The 23051-nt window shown below is 38.8% G+C and overlaps 1 protein-coding gene across 2 annotated transcripts in view; it reads left to right on the forward strand.

Annotated features, from left to right (window-relative positions):
* The first annotated feature begins 15225 nt into the window (after positions 1 to 15225).
* The window catches only part of CPM (carboxypeptidase M), a 32610-nt gene continuing 24784 nt past the window's right edge, over positions 15226 to 23051 (forward strand). The window contains exons 1-2 of one of the 2 annotated variants that reach the window (XM_052669163.1): positions 15226 to 15423; positions 15759 to 15909. Coding sequence is in view for 1 of the 2 variants with exons in the window: in XM_052669162.1 (XP_052525122.1) it covers positions 15606 to 15623; positions 15759 to 15909 (169 nt within the window). In the remaining variant the exon portion in view is untranslated. Of the gene's footprint in view, positions 15424 to 15517; positions 15624 to 15758; positions 15910 to 23051 lie in introns of those variants that run through there. The other variant, XM_052669162.1, reaches the window with a different exon arrangement.

Here is a 23051-nt window from a genome sequence, read left to right on the forward strand (position 1 = left end):
CTTCTAAAATGTTCTGGAAGAGAGAGCGCAGTATGCAAGAATGTTCCCACTTGTTAACAAATCTAAAGCATCTGAAATGGGAGATTCAAGATAAGCAAATCTAAGAGGTAGCAGCATAAAAATTAATAGATCACGTTTAATGATGGCAGCGTTATGAAAATCAGTGTGTTTTCAGTTGCAAATCATTTGTGTGATTACGTGCTTAAATAAGATCCTGCAGCAGTCCGTACATCAGCTGCACAGTTGATAGGGAAAAAAAAGAAGATTAAAATGAATATGTTCTGTGAGTACCAACATGGGTAAGAGTTGAAAGAAATGTGGGTTAAGGATATGCATTTGAAGATTTGAGATGGAGAGAATGAATTATCTTCTCATTGAGCAGGGATACATTTGGCTTTGGAAGATGGAGCTCAGCTGTAGTTGTGTGTTTCTGACCACCGATGTTACAGTCAATTTCGCTGTTTATTTAAGGAGGGACTGTTGATTTAAGTGAAGCTGTTTCTGTCTTGTTATAGAAAAGAAATGGAAATAGTGGGTAATGTACTTAAAATGAGGACTGATACACAGATCAAAAGAAACTCCAACAGTAGCTTAGATTTGTTTAAATGTTTTTTGTTCTATTTTCATCATCACATATGTGCAAACAGAAGAGAAAAGATGTGATATGATCAGATTGATTTCTCTAACCGAACCTAAAAAAAAAATACAAACAGAATGAGGTGTACAAATAGATCCCATATTAACCATGCCATCTCCAAACACATTAAAGCATTTCTCTCAGTAGGGATAAATGTATGTCTGTTATTAATAAGAATCATGGCTAGCAGCTCACTAATATATAGGTGAAATGTCTGTATATGTAGCAAAGTACATACAGGCAGAGGAGTAAAACACTGAGCACTTTAAAAAAGAGGAGGCACATCAGTTAAGAATAGAAATGATTATTACATTACAAAGTTCCTTAAAATTTTGGAATATCTTACATCATTCTACAGCAGTGGGATTAGGAAAAAGCAACACTGTACAGAGTTACATTGAGCATATTTTTTAATGTTGATGAGTGGTAATTGATCAAAAGGAAATATCACATGGCTAAAACCAGAGGTTTGTCACTTGTGGACAGTAATACTCAAAAATTTACGTTATTTGTACACTCCAATTTAATAAAAAGAGGCATTTGGATTTTTTTTCCTTTTTTCCTTTTTTTAATTTAAAGAGCCAACCAGGTAATTTGAGAAATGTACAATGGTGTTTTACACTTAACATATTGCTACTGCTGTCATAAAATCTCATGTTCACCTGCTTGCTCAGGTATTATAATCCGAAATGTGTACTTTTTTAACCCTGCTATCTGTCTGTGAAGATGGATGAGAGCAGGAGTAAGCTTTCTGGAGAGTTTAATTGGCCAGATATCGCTAGCTCAAATTGCAGATCAGCCTGTGCAAAACAGCTGTGAAGACCTGCATTTACAGGTCAGAAGACCTGCATCTCTTTCGATACATGAGGACATATTCTGTAAAAATTTGCTTTCAACACAACAAAGAGATTCTGAAGCCAAATTCCTGTCTGCTAGAATGGGAAGGGCATGCTGGTAGGAAATGGCATTACAAAGCATATAGTCAGAGAAATGGAAACAAAACTGCAGTGTCCTAGACGTCAGAACAGGCCAGATACCGTCAGCGAAAGGACAAGATTGGCGCAGTGATATGCATCCCAGAAAGGCAGGACAACAGCCCCACTGTAGTTTATTTCTATGAATACAGAGAACTAACACAGTAACAGTCCGTACCAGAAGGCAATATGCTGTGTTAGTGGCTTAAGGACAATATTAAATCTTCCAAAACATACGAAAATCTCCCTGCAAAGCAGGCTTTATGCAGACTGCTAGTAGAGGATAATTTTATGATAAGGAAGACTGGCTTGTGATCCTTCACAGGAAACCTGTTCAAAAAACTATCTACAGAGTCCTCATCATTACAAAAATATGCAATACCTAACACTGGTTTGTGGCAGCCCCATAAGCCACCACAGAGAGAGATGACATTCATTGACACAGGACAACTGTTGTGCAGCTCTTCACTCAACGCATTTATTACACGGAATTTTTCACCCTATAGATTGCAGGAGCCTGGTATCCTTAAATTAGCCTCAGCATTCTTAGAATCATTTAACAGAAGATCCAACAGTCTGCCTCCCAGTAGCAGCAAAAGGCCACCCCAACCTCCATGTCAGGGCCTGATCCTGCACTGCAGTGCAAATAGTCTTCTCATAAAGTTGTAACAAAGCATAAACAGATAAACCCTCCCAAATAAAGATCTCCAGACGTGTTAAATCTCCTACCAGCATGTACTTTTCTTTCATTTACCATTTGTAGAGGTAGAGCACTTAACATATGATAAAGTGCAGAGAGCTCCTGCAAGATGAGACCAAACTGATTATACTATGCTTTAGGCAAAATAGTATTATATCCAGCACTCTGGAAAGGGCTATCCAGGTCCTATCTTGGTTTGCCTATAAACAACAGATTCACTATATAATTGTTATGGCTTTTTTTGTTGTTGTTTTTTTTTTTTTTTTTCCCAAAGCATTGGGCAGACCCTTGTGAAATTTCTGTAAAACACCTCTCTTAAGCAAACAGGGCATCAAGCCGAAGTTCAGTCTTTGCTTACATACACAAACTGAAAGAGCTAAAGGTGTAACAGGGCTGCTGCAAACTCCCTTCTGTGCCTTGGAGGAATCTTACACTAGAATGATAAGGATTTTATTTGACCTTTCAATTTAAAGTCTTTCTTGATTGTGATGAGTGACAGTATTTTCAACAACATGAGAGTTTGTTACAGGAAATTTTAGTGAAGGGCTCTTTTGTTCTGCCTGTACTATTCTTAAAGTATTGTCATATTGAATGCATGTATCTGTCCATTTCTTTTAATGGTTTTACTGAGAGCTGTAACTGGTGATGAAGCCAAGGTCCTGAGCTTTGTGTCTTTTCAAAGTATGAAGTGATGGGTTTGTCCATTTACAGAAAAAAAGAATGAGTTGGAATAGTCAATTCTGGGTTTATCCAAGGCTGGATTTAGCCTTAAGGTCTGGACAAAAATTCAGTGTTTTCACCTTGGGTTTTAATATTCTAATATTTCTGTTTCATTAATATTTGAGTATATTTATTTTACCATCCTTCTGGTGTCATTTCGCTGCATATGTCTTGTCATTCTTTAGATTGTAGTATTTAATATGAAGACTTTCTTTCTACTCTCAATATTTTGTTCCTTATGAGAATTATGTTATCTAACTATGTGTATATTTAGACTTAATTTAGCCCTTAAGGAACTTGACATACCTCCCACACATTTGAAGGCACTTGTGTTTATTTACAGAAAACCAAATTTCGACCTGCAGTTTTCTTTGTAAATAAGGAATAAGGAACAACAAGGAGCTTAGGTCATTAGTTAAGAACCAAGTCATTAATTGTACAAATTCATTGCAACTATTCCTTTGCTTATATTACATAGATACTTCAAAGCCTTCACGTCAATTAACCGCTCAGCAACTCAAGCTTCTTGAGTTTCCTTGATAAGACTCCTCTGTGCTCAGATTTGTTTGCTGGATGGATGGTACTGAATCAGAACCTGAAAACCTCAAATTACCAGCCTGATTGCTGTCTCTGACTTTATAGTTCTCTCATTAGTAACAATTTTGTATTGTGGAAGTATGAAAAAGCTGATAATATTTGGATTTTTAATTGTTGAGAGATACATACAGTATACTTAAGAATGCTGTTTTATTATCAGTGCCTCTTCTCTCATTCTTGTTGAAAATTTATCATTTTAAAATGAAACTATCCATTCTCCCCAGTTCATTCAGGTATTTCTTATGCTTTCCCAAGCTATTCACTCATATCCACTTATTTCATAATCTGTGCAATTCTGCTATAGTTTTGTATTTTAAGAGCAAATATTCTGTTTGCTAAAAGGAAGAAAGTTCAATAAAATGGGAGAGTTACATAAACAAGGAGAAGATACCACACTTGTGTGAATTCATACACTACAGTATATTAGAACATGCAATTACTTTCAACTTAGATGTTGAAATTAGTAGCATTAGTAGCTTACTTGTCATGGAAAATCAGTGTCATCTATTAGGTCAGAAAATCCAACTTTCCATTGCCAGTTTTAATTTCCATAAATAGAAAATCTCACATATAGTGGAAATTACATTCTCAATTTTCCTAATTTCCTATGTGTTGTACAGAGTAATAAAGAAGCCAAGAAAGCATTTGTAATGCCTCTCAGCACTGCCAGAGATTTATTAGTGTGGCAATATTAGGAAAAATGGAAGTAACTGAGCCTAAGGTCACCAAATGATTGCAGCCACTGCTGCACATGTATATGAGAAGAAAGTAATCTGATCAGTGAGGACCTTGGCTTGCTATGCTTGGCTGCTTCCTAAATACTTCTGAGAAGGTCATCAGATCTTCCTGAGTTTAAGCAGAGAGAAAGGAAAAAATGTTTGTAGCCCTTAAGAAAATCTTAAGAGTGGCCTTACAACCTGCTGGGTACCACGTGATACTTCATAATCAGGCTGAAAAGGAAAAAAAGTCTTTTGAAGATTCTACAGCAAGTGGTTCAACTCTCTTTATGTTTTCTATCCTTGCAAATTTTTAAGCTTTTAGCAAATATGACAGGTGTCAGTATTACCAAATTACCAAATACTTGTGCAATAATTCACTTGAGCTAATATAAATAAAGTACACAGAAGTGGTAGGAAAGGAACAATGAACTGACTAATGCAATGCACCCTGATCATCAAAAAAGCACCATGTAGGCATTTAGCACTGTACAGATTTACCTGACATGACAGACAAGAATTACAGTCATTTTATAGGTTCAGGAGTTCGGCCTATTTGGATCTCTTAAGTATTAAGTATTCAGCTGAACACAATGCTGTGAATAGAAGTGTAAGTGCAGAACTTTGATAAGCCAGATGATCTTGAAAGTGAGAAGATATTTTTGCCAATGCAGAAGTCACAAAGATATCTTTGAGGCAGATGTGCACATCTAGCATCCAAGTTTTTTAGTGATGGCTTCACACAGTGGTACACATTTTCTGTATGTGCAGAAAATAGCTGAAAATGTGTAGGTAGTAGTGACTGACTCAGTATAGAAGTGAGTAATGTAATTGACTCAATATAGAAGAAAGTAATGTAATAACTTTTTTTAAGTAAATGGAAGCAAACTGGACCTAGGAATATCCTTGGTGCATTTTGGGAGTCTTGTCAAGTAAAGAAAATAAAATTGGAAGAAGTCAAGTAGCATGGTGAATCGGCCTGGAAATTGAGGGTTGGTGAGCAGAGGAGACAAGAGGTCAAGCTGGGCACAGATACTGAGAGCAGATCCCTGAAGTTCCCAAACCTCTGCAGGCATCGAAGTGCTTTGAAAGGCACAGGCATTGTCCCTGATGAACCTGCGGACACAGGATAATAAACTCTCAGTAACTGAATTAGCAGTAAACAAATATAACCTTGTTCATGAACTACACAGGGGTTGGTGTAGAACTGAATGCTTGTTGTCTCCATTTGTTTTTTTTGTTTTATTTTTTGCACAGAAGGTTACATAACGAAACCTCTTTTCTACAAGAGCGCTGTTACAAAATAGCATCCATGAATCCTTTTCCTGGTCCCTTCACACATGGACTTGTTAAATGACACTTGACTTTAGGCTGTAAATAAAAGACATAGCTGAACCAAGGGTCCTACTCTCATTTGCTGCTGAAGCTGGAAGAAATTACACGAGATCATAGAGTGCAGACAGAAAACACAGTTATGTGTTTAAGGTTGCTAATGCTGGTGAATTTCATAGGATTACGTCTCTGCTTCTGCTATGTGATATGCCTTAGTAAAATAAGACTTGCCAGATGTGGAATGTTCCTTATTTTTAAGGCAAATATAAGGTGGTTAAATTAGCCATATTCATTCTGGTGTATTATTCACATTCCACTTTCATGAACAACAACAAAAACCCGCAAAATAAACCCTCACCAAAAACAAGCAAACAAAACAAAACCCAAAGCACAAATAAATAAATAAAACAAAAACCTGAGAAAACTACTGATTTGGTCTCCCTACAAGAGTTCAGAATATCTTTTTTTTTCTTTTTTTTTTTTTCTGGTGGTCAAAATAGTGGCTTATTGAAATTAAGTTAATAATTTAAGGAAATGCATCAGTATCATGCAAAGGAAATTGTGTTTGTAGTTCACTCTGAATATGAAAGAGGATAAATACAATCATGTTTTAAATGAGTCAGTTACTAAGTTGGTCAGAAGAGATTTCTCCATAAAAGACCTTCAGTTGTAAGGACAGAAGAATTAAAGTCTCTTGAAAATGTAAGCAAAGAAAATGTTTCTTGTTTAACTCCTACTGAGTTCAGCAAAATACAAATTCATGACTGTCATTCTTTCTAAATGAAAGCAATTGTATTAACAAAATGTTTGATTCCATCACCGGTCTCCACTTGTAAAGGGAACACCCGCAAGACCTCAGATTGACTGGTCTCTGACATGAAAAAAGGCCACCCATTGAAAAATGAGTATGAAACAAAACATTGAATAGTTGTTGATCAAGAGGCATTACTTACTGTGTACTCTGACCAAAATAGGCTTCCTGGGTGTGAAAAACAATATCAAGTTTGTATAACAACTATCATAATGCAGATACAAAGCATGAAAATAACTATTTCATAGTAGTCTTTATTCTGTCATTTATGTCTTAATTTTCAAATGCTGGATTTTTGCCACTCTAACGATGTTGGTTTTTTCCAATTTTGAAGCATATAGAATTCTATTTCATGTATCAGGAGTTCTGTATTCCATGTATCAGGAGTAGGATTACTACATAAACTGAGATCAGCACACAATGCATTGTCCTCAGAGACCTCAACTCCATTTATAGAAAGAGGCATTAGAAAAACATTTGTTAACTCAAATAGATGATATTTCAAAGGGAGAAACTAAACTACTGTATTCAAAAATTATTCCTTTGTGCTTCTAGCTATATTAAAATTAGAATCATGACTGAGATTTGCAAAACAGCAGTGAGAAAATGAAAAAACAAAACTCTTCCATTTTAATTAGTTAAATTCCAAGTTAATCAAAGCATTTTAGCCACATATTCTATCTCATTAAAGAAAAAAAAGTACTTAATGGAAACATATCTATTTTCATAGCACTTTCCTGTGGACATCTTTGTGGGCATTTCTGACCAGAGAGAGAAAGAATGGGGATGAGAGGCGCTTACATCTTCAAACAAGAGTAAGCAACAATGTATAATCGTATTTTAACCAGATAAAATGCTTGTGTGGGACAGGGAAAGTTCATTACATCACTACTGACCCAACAACTCACTACAATTTTGTTTTGTTTCAGAATAGGGTGTGAGGAATTCATGATGACCAAAATTCTGATCCCGAACCACGAAAAGAAGACACAATGGAAGTTACATTTGCATATGTCCATTTATCAACTTTAATTTTAGGTAAAGTTATGTAAATTCCAGAGTGATGAGTAAACACAGATATTTCTAGAACTGTAAAATTCCCATCCAGGAGAGCTCTCAAGCCCATTTCCTCTCCTGCAAGATAGTACACAAATAATAATAGGTTTAACTGTGATTGAAGTCAAGGAAACTTTTGCATATATGTAAAGTTGTTGGAACATGGTTGTGTGATTTATGGGCACAAATTCTGTTTACCGCTAGGTAAAGCTGAACAACAGATAAAGATCTTTTTGTAATTCTAGATCTAGTAAAAAGTACCTAAAATACAAAGATTAATTAGGACAACACTGGCTGGAGAGGAAGAAATAAATTCAGGTCCTTTTATAAACAATAATATGTATGAACTTACACAATAATTAATCCAGTATTTTTTGTGTTTTCTTTCCTCACATGTAGGTAAAAGAAATATCATTTGTTTTTAGACAAAGAAATTAGTCTGATAAAATTATCTAGTACAGTAAACACCCAATTGAATTTCATGAGGAGGTTTGAGAGTACATCTTTCTGGATATATTTAAACTAAAAAGGCCAAATTTAGGAGAACAATATCATGAAATATGAATTGTAGGGAACCATAACAAGTCAAAATTAGAAGTTTGCATTCATGTAGCTTACATTGCAGAATCAGAAGAAGATGCAAGTTCTGCCAACTTGGATTCTCCTTTAAATTTGGTCCAATAATCAAAATGATTACAGATAAAATAAAAACAAGAATTTTCTTCACTTCACTTAAGAACAAGTCAGCATTCTATTTTTATAAAACATGGTTTGATTTTTGGATTGTCTTGTGTAGAACCCTGAATTGGACTCAGTGATCTTTGTGAGTCCCTTCCAACTCGAGAATGGTTCTACCTGTCTACCACCATGAAGTTAAGCTCTCTACTGTGAGTTTGTAAGCCAGCAATCACATCAGGCTTATATTGAAATACATTCATAATGGTGATAGCCAATTTGAAATAATACCAAACATTGGAGCACAATATATCTGTGATTAGGGCGAGACAGAATATTTAGTATTCAAAGAAAATAGGTGCAGGAAGTAGCAATATTTAAATGATCAGATTAGGTATTAATATCCATGTCAATCTAGAAGCAAATTTTATAATAAGTAGTGCAAGTTAGAGTATTAGCCCACAATAAGATCTTTCTAAAGCATAAATAATTCTTTCTATAGTCCAGTATTTTGTCACACAATTCTTTATGTAGTTAAGCTTGCATAGGAGCAGTCAAGGCCTCAGAAAGTTACTGAGCGTGTAATGAAAAGAGCAGACTGAGGATTCATAGTCATCCATTCAAACTACACAGAATGAAAAAAAAAAACATGAAAAACAATGCAGAAATGCTTTTGGTAAGCAGTACATGAAGGCTTAAAATGCATGTAACCTTCAATCTTGCTATCTGTAATGGAAATTTCAATAGAAGTCTTAAAATAATGGCTACCTTTGCATTAACTTCATTTAGTGATCTCCACCACAGGTTCTCTGAGGGATTAATACTGTTTGCTTTCTTCATGCTCATTTTCAGGCATCCTCTGTGGGAGACTGCCAGAAGGATTTACTAATGCAAATGAGAAGCAGCAGCTCTTTCTCAAACAGTTAAAAGCCTCACTCCACTCCCAATGCAGAATTTTGTATTATGTACACGGTCATATATTAAAAATAAAAATGAAGATGTTTGGCCCCCAAGATTTCTTTCCTTCTGAGGCTGGGACAGACAATTTCGATCTTGCTCAGATACCAGGTTGCTGCCTGATAACCATGCGTAAGGCTGCTATAATGTGTGTTGTTGTGACACATCCATCCCAAGGATATGACAAGAATGCAAGAGTGTCTCTTGTCTTGTACATCTTCTCTAAGCATGGATTTGACTGTACAGGAAAAACTACTGAGTGGTTACCTCTAGGGAAATAAAGAGTAGCAAAATAATTATTCTTACATGATTTACTTTAAGTACAAAGCATTCTAAATTGAGAAATTACTTTAAAATATTTCTAAGTAAGTGATATCAGAAGAAGCTTAATCATATAAAGATTCAATTAACCAAGACAAAAATTAAGGCTTGCTGTGTCTTTCTTGCACTCTCAGCTTTCTAAGTCTTCTAGTCATTCCGTAGAACACAAAATAGAAAAAGAAGCATCTCTGGTGTCAGTAACAAATTTATTTAATCACTGTTTTTTCCAATGAAATTATGCATGAACTCCAATAAACCACACTCAGTGCCTGAGGACTGTAAGATATTTTCTGGCAGGTATCTTGCTTGTGAAAAGCTGCTCTTTTGCCAGCCACCATACCCATCTTGGGAGCAGCTTTTCTCCCTGGATTTGAAAACATTTGAGAATAAAAGTTATTATTTCCAGTGCTTATTTGTGCAGTTTATTGAGTTTGCAACCACAAATTGTGTCAAAATAACCTAAGTAAGTTTTCTGTCTGAATAGGCTGCCTTAGATGTCTTATTTATCTGAAGGATCTAGTCAGTGATTATCCTTTTCTATGCAAAATAAGCAACAGCATAAGACAAACAGGGCTTTCTACATTGGAAATAGCATCGCCTTTCTTTACTTTTTATTAAGTCGGCTAGATAAACACTAATTAATCTATGGTTAAATTCAGTAATACAGTGCCTATGTTGCTAGCAGTGAAGAGTTACAGGATTTCATGTCCAGTCTGTCTGTCAGGAATGAGCCATTACCAGAACTGAGATGACTGTCAAGAGACAAGAGTCTTTCTCTTCTGAGCACATCTCACTTCTATGAAGAAATTCTCTCTTGACCTACGTTATCAATATCCACCTACCTCTTGCCAGCAGTTCACTTTAAATATCCCATCTAAGTTGCAGAGGCATGATTGGTGCTGGCTGATCCAAGATAGGTTTTTCCCAAGAAGCATATTCTTTCTCCTCTCTGGCCAACTACCCTTTCTACTCCCTCAGCCAAGGCCAGTGCTTACAATGGATGGACCAGCAACCTGAACCAGGTGAAAATGAAGACAATTTTTGGATTTTGTGTATGTGTGTTTGCTGAATTACCTTCCAGATGAATCAGTTCCCTGATTCAACTGCCCACATGGCTGCTTGCGTGCCTACACTAGGAAATAGGAAGCAGCAGGGCTGGGTGCTGTTATGACTTTCCCAGTGTAAGTTCAGTTTTAGGTTAGTTAACTCTGACTACGACACCACACCCTTCTCTCTGGAGAAATGGAGTCTCACGGAACCATACGGTTTAATAAACAACAGTCTATCCAGTACACAGCAAGTACAGATTAATCCAAGAAAGGCTCACCAGCTGCTTTCAAGGAGGTCAAGCAAGCTGCATGTTTGTTTACTGCTTCACTAAACATTCATTTTTTAACTGCTGATTGATAAAATCATAGACATCGATATCTAGAAAGCTCCCTTTTCTTTTCTCTCCCCCAAAGAAAAAAAAATAGTTCAAAATACTGCTATGTTGATAGGAGACCGCAGTGCATATTGTTTAACTGGTTGTCTGTGTAGAGGCCCAGTTTGCATAAATCAGTGCAGAGAAATAGAAGTTTGGATTTTTTTATTATACAACCAAGTTTTCTAAAGATGTCCTAATTTATTGTTCAGGAAATGGCACCATTGTTTACTTGAAACAGATACGTTGATTAAGTGGCCTGAGGGAATTTTGTTTTAAAGAGACAGGCTAGCCATTAATGTGAGTAAGAGTGTTGCATTCTTCATGACAATGGCAATTAGGAAGATATTTGGATTTGAAGATGGTTAGCAAAAATGATGAAAATCTTTTCCAAAAATGATATTTCCACATGTTCAAAGCTGAAATCGGTCCAGCTGTTGGGACAGAACTCAGATTTCTCAAAAGTATTGCTTAATATCAGCAAGAAATTATCTAAGGAGAATCTCCATAATTTCCATGGTATTAACTGCAATGCATTTAATATACAAATTAGGAGACCTGACAGGGTGCTATGTCAACATCTTAAATCCCTCAAGTTTAATTATCCTGTACACAGATTAGCAGGATGTTGGTGAGCAGAAACTTCTCTCAGTTCCTTTCTCCATGAAACACCCCCACTGAATCCTACGATTTCTTTATCTGGACAACAATGTCCGTAACACTTCCACCTTCTCACCCTTCTTTCCAGATTTCAGCCTTCCCATCTCCTCAAAACCCCCACGGACATATCTTCCCTTCCTTTTCCTATTTAGTTCCCAGAAACTTACCAGTTTCCAGCCCACTGATCTTCCCACCAAACCCTCCTGGCTTTCCTCATTCTACTTAGCTACCAAGAGACCCAACATCCTACAGGGGCTAAATTCAATTCTGCCATTCCGGAACAAATCTATTTTCAAATTAGGTCTAATTTTGTGCATTACTGAAAGGGCAAGTATAATAAGCCAGTTTAAGAGGAGAAAGATAAATCCACAACATTTTACAACTGTACTATAATACTCAATGCATAACACTGAAGAACTCTGCTTTGAACAAGGTCATGTTCCCATGCTTTCTGTATCTAAACAAATAAATGCTTTAACCTACTGCGGAGCAGAACTGACCTGTTCCACCATAGCACGACTGTGTGTTGTCATACAGTAGCTCAAAATCTCTGCTGTATGCAGATGTTGCTGTTTGCAAGATTGGAGAAGTGAGAGGCTTGTTAAGCAGCTAGTTGTGGTTCCAGATTCTTCAGCTAATTCAGTGCTTGTCTGGACAGCTCTAAACTATACCAGCTGCTAACAGTCCCCCTTGGGATAATTTTCTAATTGCAGATTACCAGACACAGCAGGGCATCCCTTTCTTCTCCTTCCCTCGTGCTGGGATGGAGGGAAGGAGATTTATGAACCGAGTATGCAAGCCTCAGATTAAAACTATCTGCATAGTAGAGACAAATAATAAGCTGGTGAATACTTGAATGACTTCTGGTGCTTTTGTTCTTTGTCATACAAGGAAAATAACATTTGCCAGGCTAAGAAGCAGCCTGTTAATTCAGCACGGTGGGTGTTATATTCCACAAGGACTTCATCACAGCTTATTCTGGTGATTGGTATCTGGGTTTATACTAATTCAGGACTGAGAAGTTGTACCAAGTTCTTGTTTCTGTGTCATCACTTGTACTGAACTCACCCATCTGATCCTCCTCACTTGAGAAAGACTTTATCTCATGTCTTTTCCCACACCACAGATCTGATTGTGAGGTTCTTGTTGCTACCTAGACTGAGACTCAAAGAACCTGAAGCTCCAGTCTGTAAGCCTAGGACATTATTTCAGATGAGAAAGTTTTAAAAGCAGCAGCAGCCCTTAAGAAAAAAAAAATCTTGTTAGTGGCTTCTTTTATTTCTCCAAATACTTCAAAAATATTTTGAAGCTTCCATCATAGTGTGGGATACTATTTTTTCTTACCAATCTTTGGAAAGTGATGAAATCCTGTATGACAGATGACAAAACACTGAGCAAGATTTCAAAAGCGAGGATTTGTTTTGTGACTGGCTCTCAAAAACCACAAAGCTTCCAGAAATTTTTACTGCTGAGACCCAACCTAAATATATTTCTGTTGCGCGTTCTATAGCGCATGAAGAATTTTTCCTACCTGTTGCTTCTGGCAGGATTTTCTTAACCTGTCACTAGAGGGCAACACAGCCACTCATATCGTTACAGTACTTCCATCTGCTTCCAAGTAACTGCTGAGATTCACAGGTGAGAATTTCACTTCAAAAATTGTATTTTCTTCCTACAAAATTCATGCTCAGGTGTTAGTCTTAATAGTTGCTTGTCAAACACATTTCATTGTATGACCTTGAATGTTTCTGAGAGGAGAGCAGTCAATGCTGTTTACAGCCGTAGAGCTTCATTTACCTTGCTTCATCATAGGAATCATTTTCCACTGTAGTGCTGAGAATGATATTGCAGTCAGTTTCAGCCTACGTGGTGCCTGATTTGACACTAGGAGATTCATCACTGACAGTTTTACACAGTATTTGGTCTTTAGCTCTGACTTTTAAGAACAACCTTGTAAACTGGTATATTTGCCAAGTTTGGATGAAACTGACCTTCTGAAGAGTAATTCAGGAGCAACAGGTATCCTCAAGCTTTGTACTTCCTATTACAATGCAGGCTTAAAACAATCACATAAACAAACAAAAAAGGATTCTGATACACGTAACTCATACTAACACCCCAAAGGATGACTTGTCCTATCTTGTGAGCACCTAGCATGGAAACAATCTATCATTTTGAAGTGTTTTCTAAATACCTAAAAACTGGAATGCTCTCATTTAACCATGACTCTGTTGGCTACAGTAAAGAGTGGTGTGATTTCAAAAGGAGATAATGCTGTGCAATTATCAAAGGTGTTTTTACTCATTTCACTGAGATTAATTTTTACAGCCCCCTGTCATTTCACAATGCTGCCAACACCCTAACAGTCATAGTTCTCTGATTTCACGTGATTACAGTGGGATAGTTTCCAAGTGTGTATATGTGGGATTACCAGTGAAATCATTTTCTTTCCTGCTTACCCAAATGGTGTCACCAGATCATCTTTCAAGGTGCTTGTATATATATATATATATATAAACACACACATTCAGGTCTCACATGTTGAAATGTGAGACCCATGTACTTCACTTCTACCTCCTGCCTCTCCGAACACATTCAGCCCACACATTCAACCCAACAGCTTCTCTCCTGTGCCATGTAGCAAATGCAAGTAACTGCAACCATTAACATCCTTTAAGTAAATAATATAAGGATACCCATATTGATGTCTCGTAAAAATGTTCTTTGACAAAATGTGAGGAAAAGTCTTGTAAACTTTTGATTGTTAGAAAACAGTGGAGTTTGAGTGTGGAACAAGGGTAATGGGGCTGCTACCTCCTGCAAAAGTCCATGCTAGAAGGAGCATCATTCAACAGAAGTCTAATGTTATGCACTCTGTTAAATCAAGTAGCTTTAAACATTCTATCCCTTGTCAGATGGCACAAGGTAGTTCTTCCCATGAACTACGGCTACTTAAGATGCCTGAACACTGATCTCTTACCATCATTTTTAGATGTTTATGTTTGGGATATAGATGCTCGCACCAAAATACACTTTGATGTTTTTCTTAAAGCTTCTGGGTTAAAAAATAAGAACAGGAACAAACTTTTTATTTATCAGAGCCTTCTATCTAGAATACAGAATCTGTTATTTTGGAATGGATCATGCACTGATTTGCTTTTCTAAACTCAGAAGGCAGCAGAGGGCATCCTGCTGTGAGTTGTAAAGAAAACTGTCCTTTGACTTGCTCACCCAAGTTCTCCAGAACATATGAACACTTGTATTCCAGCTCACAGCTGTAGCTATATCATATTTTAAAAGAAATCTTGATGCCATCCCAACTTTCGATGCAGGAACTCAACTTCAATTTTTTCTCTCAGCCCTTTCCAATACTAAATAAGACAACGAAAGGTGATGAAAATGCGCCTGTGGTGAATCCCAACAACAGGATATCCCCAAAGCAATGTGGTTAGCACAAAAAACAAGAGAAGCACTTATTTCGTAGATATAGTCCAAGCCTATTAAAAACTGATTTTAAAGAAAAGCTGCCAAGCAGAGATTTCGTCAGATTTGGACACCCATATTCTCTTAGGAGTCGCTCTGCACACAGCAGGCGTGGTTCAGCCCCTGCTAAACCTCAGGGGGAGGAAAACAAGGAGCAAAACCGCGCGGGGACACGGTGCTCCCTCAGGAACAGCCCCGCCTGAGCCAGCAGCAGCGACAGCCGGCGGTGTGCGACAGCCCGTTTCCCCTCGGCAACCTACGTGGAGGGTCGTGGAAAGGGAGGATGAGAAGCCAGGCGGCAGCTCCACAGCGGATGGAGGCCACGCCACCCCCGCGCTGACGGGAGCGGCCCGCCGCTCAGGTGAGAGTCGCCGACGGGGCGGGTGAGGGAGCTCCCCCCTCCCCTCCTCCCTCGGCCCCTGGGCGGGCCGGGGGACCTGAGTGGATGGAACCGGCGTCAGTCAGGGGCAGGGCGAGGCCGGGCGGCGGGGATGGCGGCCCCCGCCCGGCGCTGGGGCTGCAGTTGCGAGGAGCGGTGGCAGCATGCGGACGGGAGCTGGGGTAGGAGCGCTGGGAGAGACACCTGCTCCTCAGAGGGGTGGCGGGCGGGCTGTGCCAGAGCCGGGCACCCACGAGCCCTCCGACCGCCTTCCCTCAGCGGGGTCACGGGTTTTTGGTTCGTCTGCTTCTTTCTAGGAGGCGGTGGGCGTCCTCTGCCTGGTCTCTCTGGTGTTCGCGCTGGACTACAAGTACCACCACAGCGAGGAGCTGGAGGCGTACCTGAAGGAGGTGCACGCCGCCCACCCGGATCTCACCCACCTGCACAGCATCGGCCGCTCGGTAGAAGGTGGGTGCGGCGGGGAAGCGCCGGCTGGTTTTGCTCTACTGGGGACGAGGCAGCGTTCCCCTGCCGAGGAGGGGCCGCGGGGGTCCTGCGCTGACCGCGGGCGCCGGGTGCTCTCTGCTTCGGTCTCTCCTGAGTTTCCTCCGCCTCTTGCTTGAGCGCGAGTAACCAGCTCTGATGTCACCACGGCGCTGCGGCTTGGGTGGAAGTCCTCCCGACGCCTATCTCTGTTGCGAGTAGAAACTACCGAGTGGCAATTTCAGAAGTGGGGCTGTTGCTCAGGAGCTTAAAACGCGTTTATCCCGTGGGCTAAGTACTCGTCCCAGGCGAGCTGCGGAGGAGCATGTGTCTTCTAACCTGTGGGCATGTTTGAAACATCCACCCTCTCTTGGTCTTGTCTGTTACCTGAGTAAATTGGGACAGAAAAGAAAAAGGCTATCAAATACCATATAGAACAGAGATTGTAAGTGAACATTTAGGATTTCAGTCTCCACCCACGTAGGAGAAATCTCACTCAGTAACCACCTTTCTGATCTTACGTATTAAAACTTTTTTTCCTCTATGATTGGTGCTTCATTGCAATGCTTTATTTAGTGGATACAGCTTTATGTGTTCTTTGAATGCTAACTTTTCTAATATCTTTATTAGCAACCTTAACACTTGCCTGACTTTGAGGAAAAAGGGAAAAAAGGCTATGGAGATCTATTCAGAAAACAATCGTGAGATATAAAACCAGATCATTCTTTGGAAACATGTCTTTCTCTAATCCTACTTTATATTACTACAATTAAAGTATTTGAAGCTTGTTTTGCTTCAAGTTTTTATTATTCTAGGTAGATAACAGTGAAGAACGCTGACAGTTTATTTCTGCACATCCTTCCTTGTGTTATTGTAACTTCTGGTTGAAAAGAGTCTGGTCTATTTCAGCAGGGTAGCAAACAGCTGTCAGGTAGCTATGGACATGTGATCTCGTCTCTGTGCATGTCTACACTCATTTCTAAGGAAGCCTTTTTATGGGAAGGTTCAAACTAGACAAGGAATCTTGAAGTTAGTTACACTGTGGTGTCCTTGCTTTCATCAAAGGCAGAATCATATTGGATTATGTTTTTCACTCAAACAAGAAGTCTGTACAGTTCCTCATGTACAAACTAATTATCCACATCTTTGTATCCCTACCTTCGGGGGACTTAGGTAATTTTTTTTATTTTTTTTTTTAATGGTAGAACTTGATTCTGACTTCTCTGACACAATCTCTGTTGGCTTATCTTTCTGCTGCTGGAACAAAAGTCCTTGTTCAACCTGAGACTAAAATTTTGCCTCTTTCATATCTAGACATCTGAAAGCAGGTAACATGAAGTGTTCAACTTGTCTGACTTTAATTAGCATGAAAACAAACTGGAAATGCATCATGTCTTGACTGTGAATGAGTGGTGCCCTGAAACTTTATTCGGACTTCAGTATGTTGCCTTCTGCTTTGCCAAACTGTGGGAGGGAAGAGAATTATGTGGGCTCTTGCTTGCTCTGTCAGCATATCTTCATGATCCCCAAAAAGATTACTGGTTACTCTTTATGCGCTTCTTGCACACCTGCTGTATTCTTCTGAATGGAATACATGGACAGTAGAAACATTCTCTGTATCAGGTAAGCAGAGTGGCAATGGAAAGAAATAAAAATAAATGAAGGGGGAAAAGATTAGAAAAGTACTGAACTTTTTTAAGCACTAAAAGATTTCTTAGGAAATTTGCATTTAGAGTCCCATGAAATACAGCAGAGGATGGGACTGAAATAGGATCTTTCAATTCACTTGCTCATAGTAAGAGAAAGTTTTGTGACAGCAGTGGTTATATAATTTTGCTTAAAATGAAACTTCAAATATTGGTCAATGAGCTGAAGTTTCAGTCCCCTCTTCTATGTTAAGCTGGTGAAAGCAAGAATGCATATATGTATACACATGTTGTATGGATATAATACTGTTGTCAATTAGCTAAACTGTGAGAGCAAAATCATGGATAAGAAACAGAATTTAAATATTAGAAAATTCAGTAGTAAGTCTCTTGTTATGAATTTAAATATAAAATATTATGAATTGGAGAGGTGACTATAAAGCCACTAGATGTAATTTTACTGTTGCTATGAATGGCTACTGTTTTCAGATTGCTACTTATTAAATAACATCAGAATAAGGCCTAGATTAATCTAGTATTACATACTGCCATTAAGATTTGAATTATGCCAAATGTGAAGTGAGAACTTGGGTTTTTCAATTTATCTTTTTATTATTTATCTTTGACTTGAGTGGACTCGGAGCTCCGTAAGGGTTTAGGATCTGTCCTTGAAGCCCAGATGTGGAGGAGTGTATCACCTCTTCAAGAGATGACTGCAGGTAGTTCTACAGAAATAGCTGAGTGCTCTTCATGCCAGAAGTCACACGTGCTCCAGACAGGGTAATTTAGGTCTTGAGGCCAGCTACTTTAAGCTAGCCTTGTGGGCTAAAAGTTATGATGCTCAGGGCATTCTCCATTCCAATTATGACCGTCTGCCAGGATAGAGATTCTATAGAATCTGAGTACCTGACCCAGTGCTTAACTACCTTTGCTGTAAAAATAACTTTTCTACCATCTAATTAGTATTTGCTTTGTTGTGTCTTTTTGCTATGTGCCTTTAAGAAGGATCTGGGTCCATCTTCTCTATAATCATAGAATGACTTAGGTTGGAAGTGATGTTAAAAATCACCTAATTCCCTCCCACGGGCAGGGTTGCCAACATAAAAGGCCACCAGCTTGGACTCAGATCACCTTCTTGTCTTGCACGTGCCTTAAAATAACTTCCAGGAGGATCTGCTACAGGATCTTCCCAGGCACTGAGGCGAGGCTCATCAGCCTGTAGTTCTCTGGATCTTCCTTTCTCCCTTTTTTAAAAATGAGAGTGATGTTTTCCTTTTTCCAGTTGCCAGGGACTTTGCCCAACAGCCATGACTTTTCAAATAATGGATTGGCAAGCAAATCAGTGTTTCCTCATAACTGTGGGATACATGTCATCCAGTCCCGTGGACTTGCACGCATTCAGTCTCACGAGGGGTCTCTTACTTTCACTTCTCTTACACTAGGATAGATTTTGCTCCCTCGGTCTCCACATAGAGGTTCAGAGACATTAATATGTCTTCCATTAGGTAGTGGAAAGTTGTTGTAACATCATCCAGGTCAAAGAAGCCAAACTTCATCAGCTTCTCCTCAGGCATTCTTCAATGTTCTAATCATCTCAGTGGCTCTCTATTGGACTTTCTTTGGTCTAACAGTATCCCTCTTGCACTGAGGAGCCTATAACTGGATATGGTAGATATAAATTCACTAGTGCTGACAGGGGAGAATTTTCATTTCCCTCATGCTGCTGGCTTATGTTCTTGTTGATGCAGCCCAGCACAGAAGTTACCTTTTCTGCTGCAAGAGCACTCTGCTGGTTCAAGTTTGTCTTATTGTCCCTGGGGATATCCCTCCAGCTCCCTGCAACTCATAGCTTGCAGACCTGAAACCTAGGTAGTCAATTTGTAGCCTGTGCAAACAGGGAGTTATTGGATTGATAATCCCAATATGAAGTGGTTCTGTTCCAGGACAAGGACTTTGCATTTGCTTTTGCCAAACTTCATGATTCTTTGGTTGAGAAATTCCTTCAGCTTATCAAGGCCGCTTTGAATGGCAACTCTGGCCCTGCCGACAATGTTAAACAGTATCAGCCTCAGTACTGGCCCCTGAGGAATGCTGTTAATGACTTGCTGTCACTTGAACCACAAATTGCTCGGTCTCACAGTTCAGCCTCTTTTTTGACCTTGCTGTAGCCTACTGATCTAGCCCATACGTCCCCAAGTTTGCAAAGATAATTGGAGGGGTAGTTCTGACAGCTTCACTAAGGTCAAGGTTTAAAAAAATCCAGTATTCGTGTCTCTCCCACTGAGCCAGTCACTTGTTTATGACAGCTAAGCAGTCAAGTGTGATTCACCACAGATAAATATGAGGGGAGATTTAGAAAATGTGTACTTTGCCATTTATGTATAAGCATGTCAAATGAACACAACAAGACCAGTACCAAGAACCTTATTGAAAAACAATGTAAAAGATGTTCAGTCTGTTTGCAGTGATTTACATCAACACATGGAAATTCACGGCTCCTCTGCCAGGTTACTGGGAAGAATGTATTCTAGATTAGCAGCGGTCTGTTCAGTCTTCATTCTGTACAGTGGAAGAGATGATGTTTACTTTACTATTTCACCTTGCAAGCTATTATCTTGGAGTCTGAGGAGAGGGATATGTAAGTGCAGTCAAAAAACTTAAGCAGGGGTAACGAAGGCAATAAATGAGACCTCAATTCCTGGCATGGATGTCTGGCTCCTGCAGGTGGAACGTTGGGTACTGTATTCTGGGCTATCTCTATGTATGACTCCTGTGAAAGAGAAGGCTAAAAGAAAAAAAAAATAATCTCCCCAAACCTAAATTGATGGAGCAGGTTAGTCAATGGCAGGTGACAATTCCCATAAATGCTATAAAGTATCAATTTATTATGCAATTAAGTTCTAGGAAGTGCGGTTCCTCTCTTCTCAGAGACCCATCTGTACAGCAGTGACAGGCACGTATCTGCCAAAAAGAGCTTTGCTTTCCTCGTGAAGTTACTTAAGGTCAGATGTGCAAATGTGTGGTGGCTCAGGACACTCTCGTTCTTTGTTGCTGATGCGTTGTTTGAATAAGCTTGTGGAAGACCTTTGGCAGGAGCTGTGTTTTCTAATCTGCACAGTATTCAACCTCAGTACAGCATGTATGCTCTACAATAATAGAGAAGACTGCACAGCTGTGTCAGCCTAGAGAATGGGATGCATTGTGGTCGTAATTAACCTTGCCTGCCTAATGGCAGCCTAGTGGAAAACAAAGACTGGCTCTGTAGCTGATGAATCTTACGGTGTCTTTCTAAAAAAGATGACTTTCAGCGCATGTATTATCCATAGCTTTTTGTTGTTAGAAGTAATGTGCATTTATTTTATTTTTTAGAAGAGGGTGGAGGGGAAAGGTGGGATAGCAGACTTGATGATGATAATTAAGTAGTCCTGATGATTATCTTATTTGGAAAGAATAAGCAACATCGAAATAGCTGAGTGGCTTCTGTAGTAGATTCATGCTCATTAAAATCTTTTTGGATACACTCTGGATTCAGATAAAGTTGATAGCATAGCAATTTCAGCTTGTTTTAGATCTATATTTTCTGGAGGCTAGTCTGCATTTTTAGATTTCTAGTCCAATTGGAATAGTTGTAAACATTTTCCTTAGGACACTGAGCAAAGAAGGTTGTATTTGGTTCATGTTACTTCTACACAATGAAGAGCTTAGAAGGCTAGCTCTTCTTTGGCCAATTCTATCATCAGAGAAATAAAAAGGAAAATAAACTGGCCAGGTTTTGTTCTAGTTTCACTAGAAACTTTCAGAAATAGGACAGCTTTGTTGCAAGTAGATTAAAGTTGGTATGTGCTTTTCTGTTGGTTTTGTTTTTTTTTTTTTTAAGGGCAGAACTATGTGATTTAATCATCCTGTTTACTGTTCAGTTACCGTTTGTTGCTTTTGAATTGGCACATTCCCACCCATTGATCTTGAGCACATCTCCAACTCTTAATAGTAAACAAAAAAGAATATCTCATTTATTAGCATTATGCTATCCCTGTTCTATCAAGAGAAGCTGATACTTACAAGCTATTCTTGCTTGGCTGTGTGTGTACATATGCATACATATGTCTACATGAAGACATAGTTGGCAGGGCTGCCAGCAGACCAGGTTTCTCACTGGTTCAGAGGAGGTGCCTGTTGGAGCTCACCACATCACCTTCCTGCCCACATTCATGTGTTTCCCTCCTGAGAAAATAGAAGAGAATGCCACATGCCCAGGTCTGCATCTCATAAGCAGCTGTCACTCAGCTGAGGAGCACACTAGTAGTGAGTGAAGGCTGTGTAGTACAGAAGAAAGTGTGTCCCTACTTTGTAATGTAGTTGGAGAACCTAGACAGCTGCTTCAATGTCATTCTGTGCAGGTGTCAGTGGGAGTTATGCCTGAGATGTATGAGGAGTTGATGCTGATCTGCTAACTGTGCTGATACTGTGTGATTAATGCCTGTAAGTGTTTAGGGGAGACTATTTAACAGAGGAGAACAAAGTTCTGGATTGTTGCATTCCAGTGAATATATTTTATAAATATTTTTATTATAATAATTATTTATGATTATAATTTAATTAATTTAATAATTATATTTAATTATAATTTACTATAATAATTATTTATAATAATATTTAATATTTAATATAATGTTTTATTATATTAAAATATTATTATAAAAGATTGACTACTGTGTGTAGTCTCTATATTGATAGAATTTGAGTAAAGCACATACAGACTACCTGGGGGCAAAATAGGAAGGTATTTTCAGGCTTTTCTCATGGTATAGTATGTAAGGAGCCTGGGTTACTGCCATCAATACTACCATGAGCTGTAAATGTATTACATTTGTATCAGAAACTCTTTAGGTTCCAAATGCTCTTAAGTACTAGAAAACAAGTTTTCCTGCTGGAGGAAACAAGAACAATTCCAGTAGAGCACTAAGGTTTTGTAGATACATATTTTGGTTTCTTCTGGTTAGTTTCTGGGGTACTGGCACTGTGCTAATAGAGAATGAGAAAGCTCCACCTAACCCAGTATACCTTGAGGTGAGTTTCTCAGTGCTACCCATTGATGTTTGACAAACCACTGTGAGAACCAGTGCATCTAAAAAGAGGGAGGAAACATAAACATAATAATGACAGCTGTTAATTTTCAAGACAAAAAAAGAAACTGCCTAGAGGAATATCCACGGAGAATATGATATCTTTAAAGAGAATACTGTAGGGCTTTTTGTGCATGTACATAGTGAGAGAGGCGTTTGTGTATACAGGAGTATTAGTGTTTCTTCCATTTGAGTGACTGCTGCAAATGTTCTTCCTCCTGTCTCCAATCCTTGATAATGTCTCCCCTTCTCTTCCCCCTGCTTGTTTCCCACCCCGCAGATTTCCTCAGTCCTATGATTCACAGGCTCATCATGCAAGCATGGCGTGTGTAGATAATATAAGCATTGAGATTTTCAA

Source organism: Tympanuchus pallidicinctus, unplaced genomic scaffold, assembly GCF_026119805.1.
Source record: "Tympanuchus pallidicinctus isolate F22 unplaced genomic scaffold, pur_lepc_1.0 scaffold8, whole genome shotgun sequence".
Classification (NCBI taxonomy): domain Eukaryota; kingdom Metazoa; phylum Chordata; class Aves; order Galliformes; family Phasianidae; genus Tympanuchus; species Tympanuchus pallidicinctus.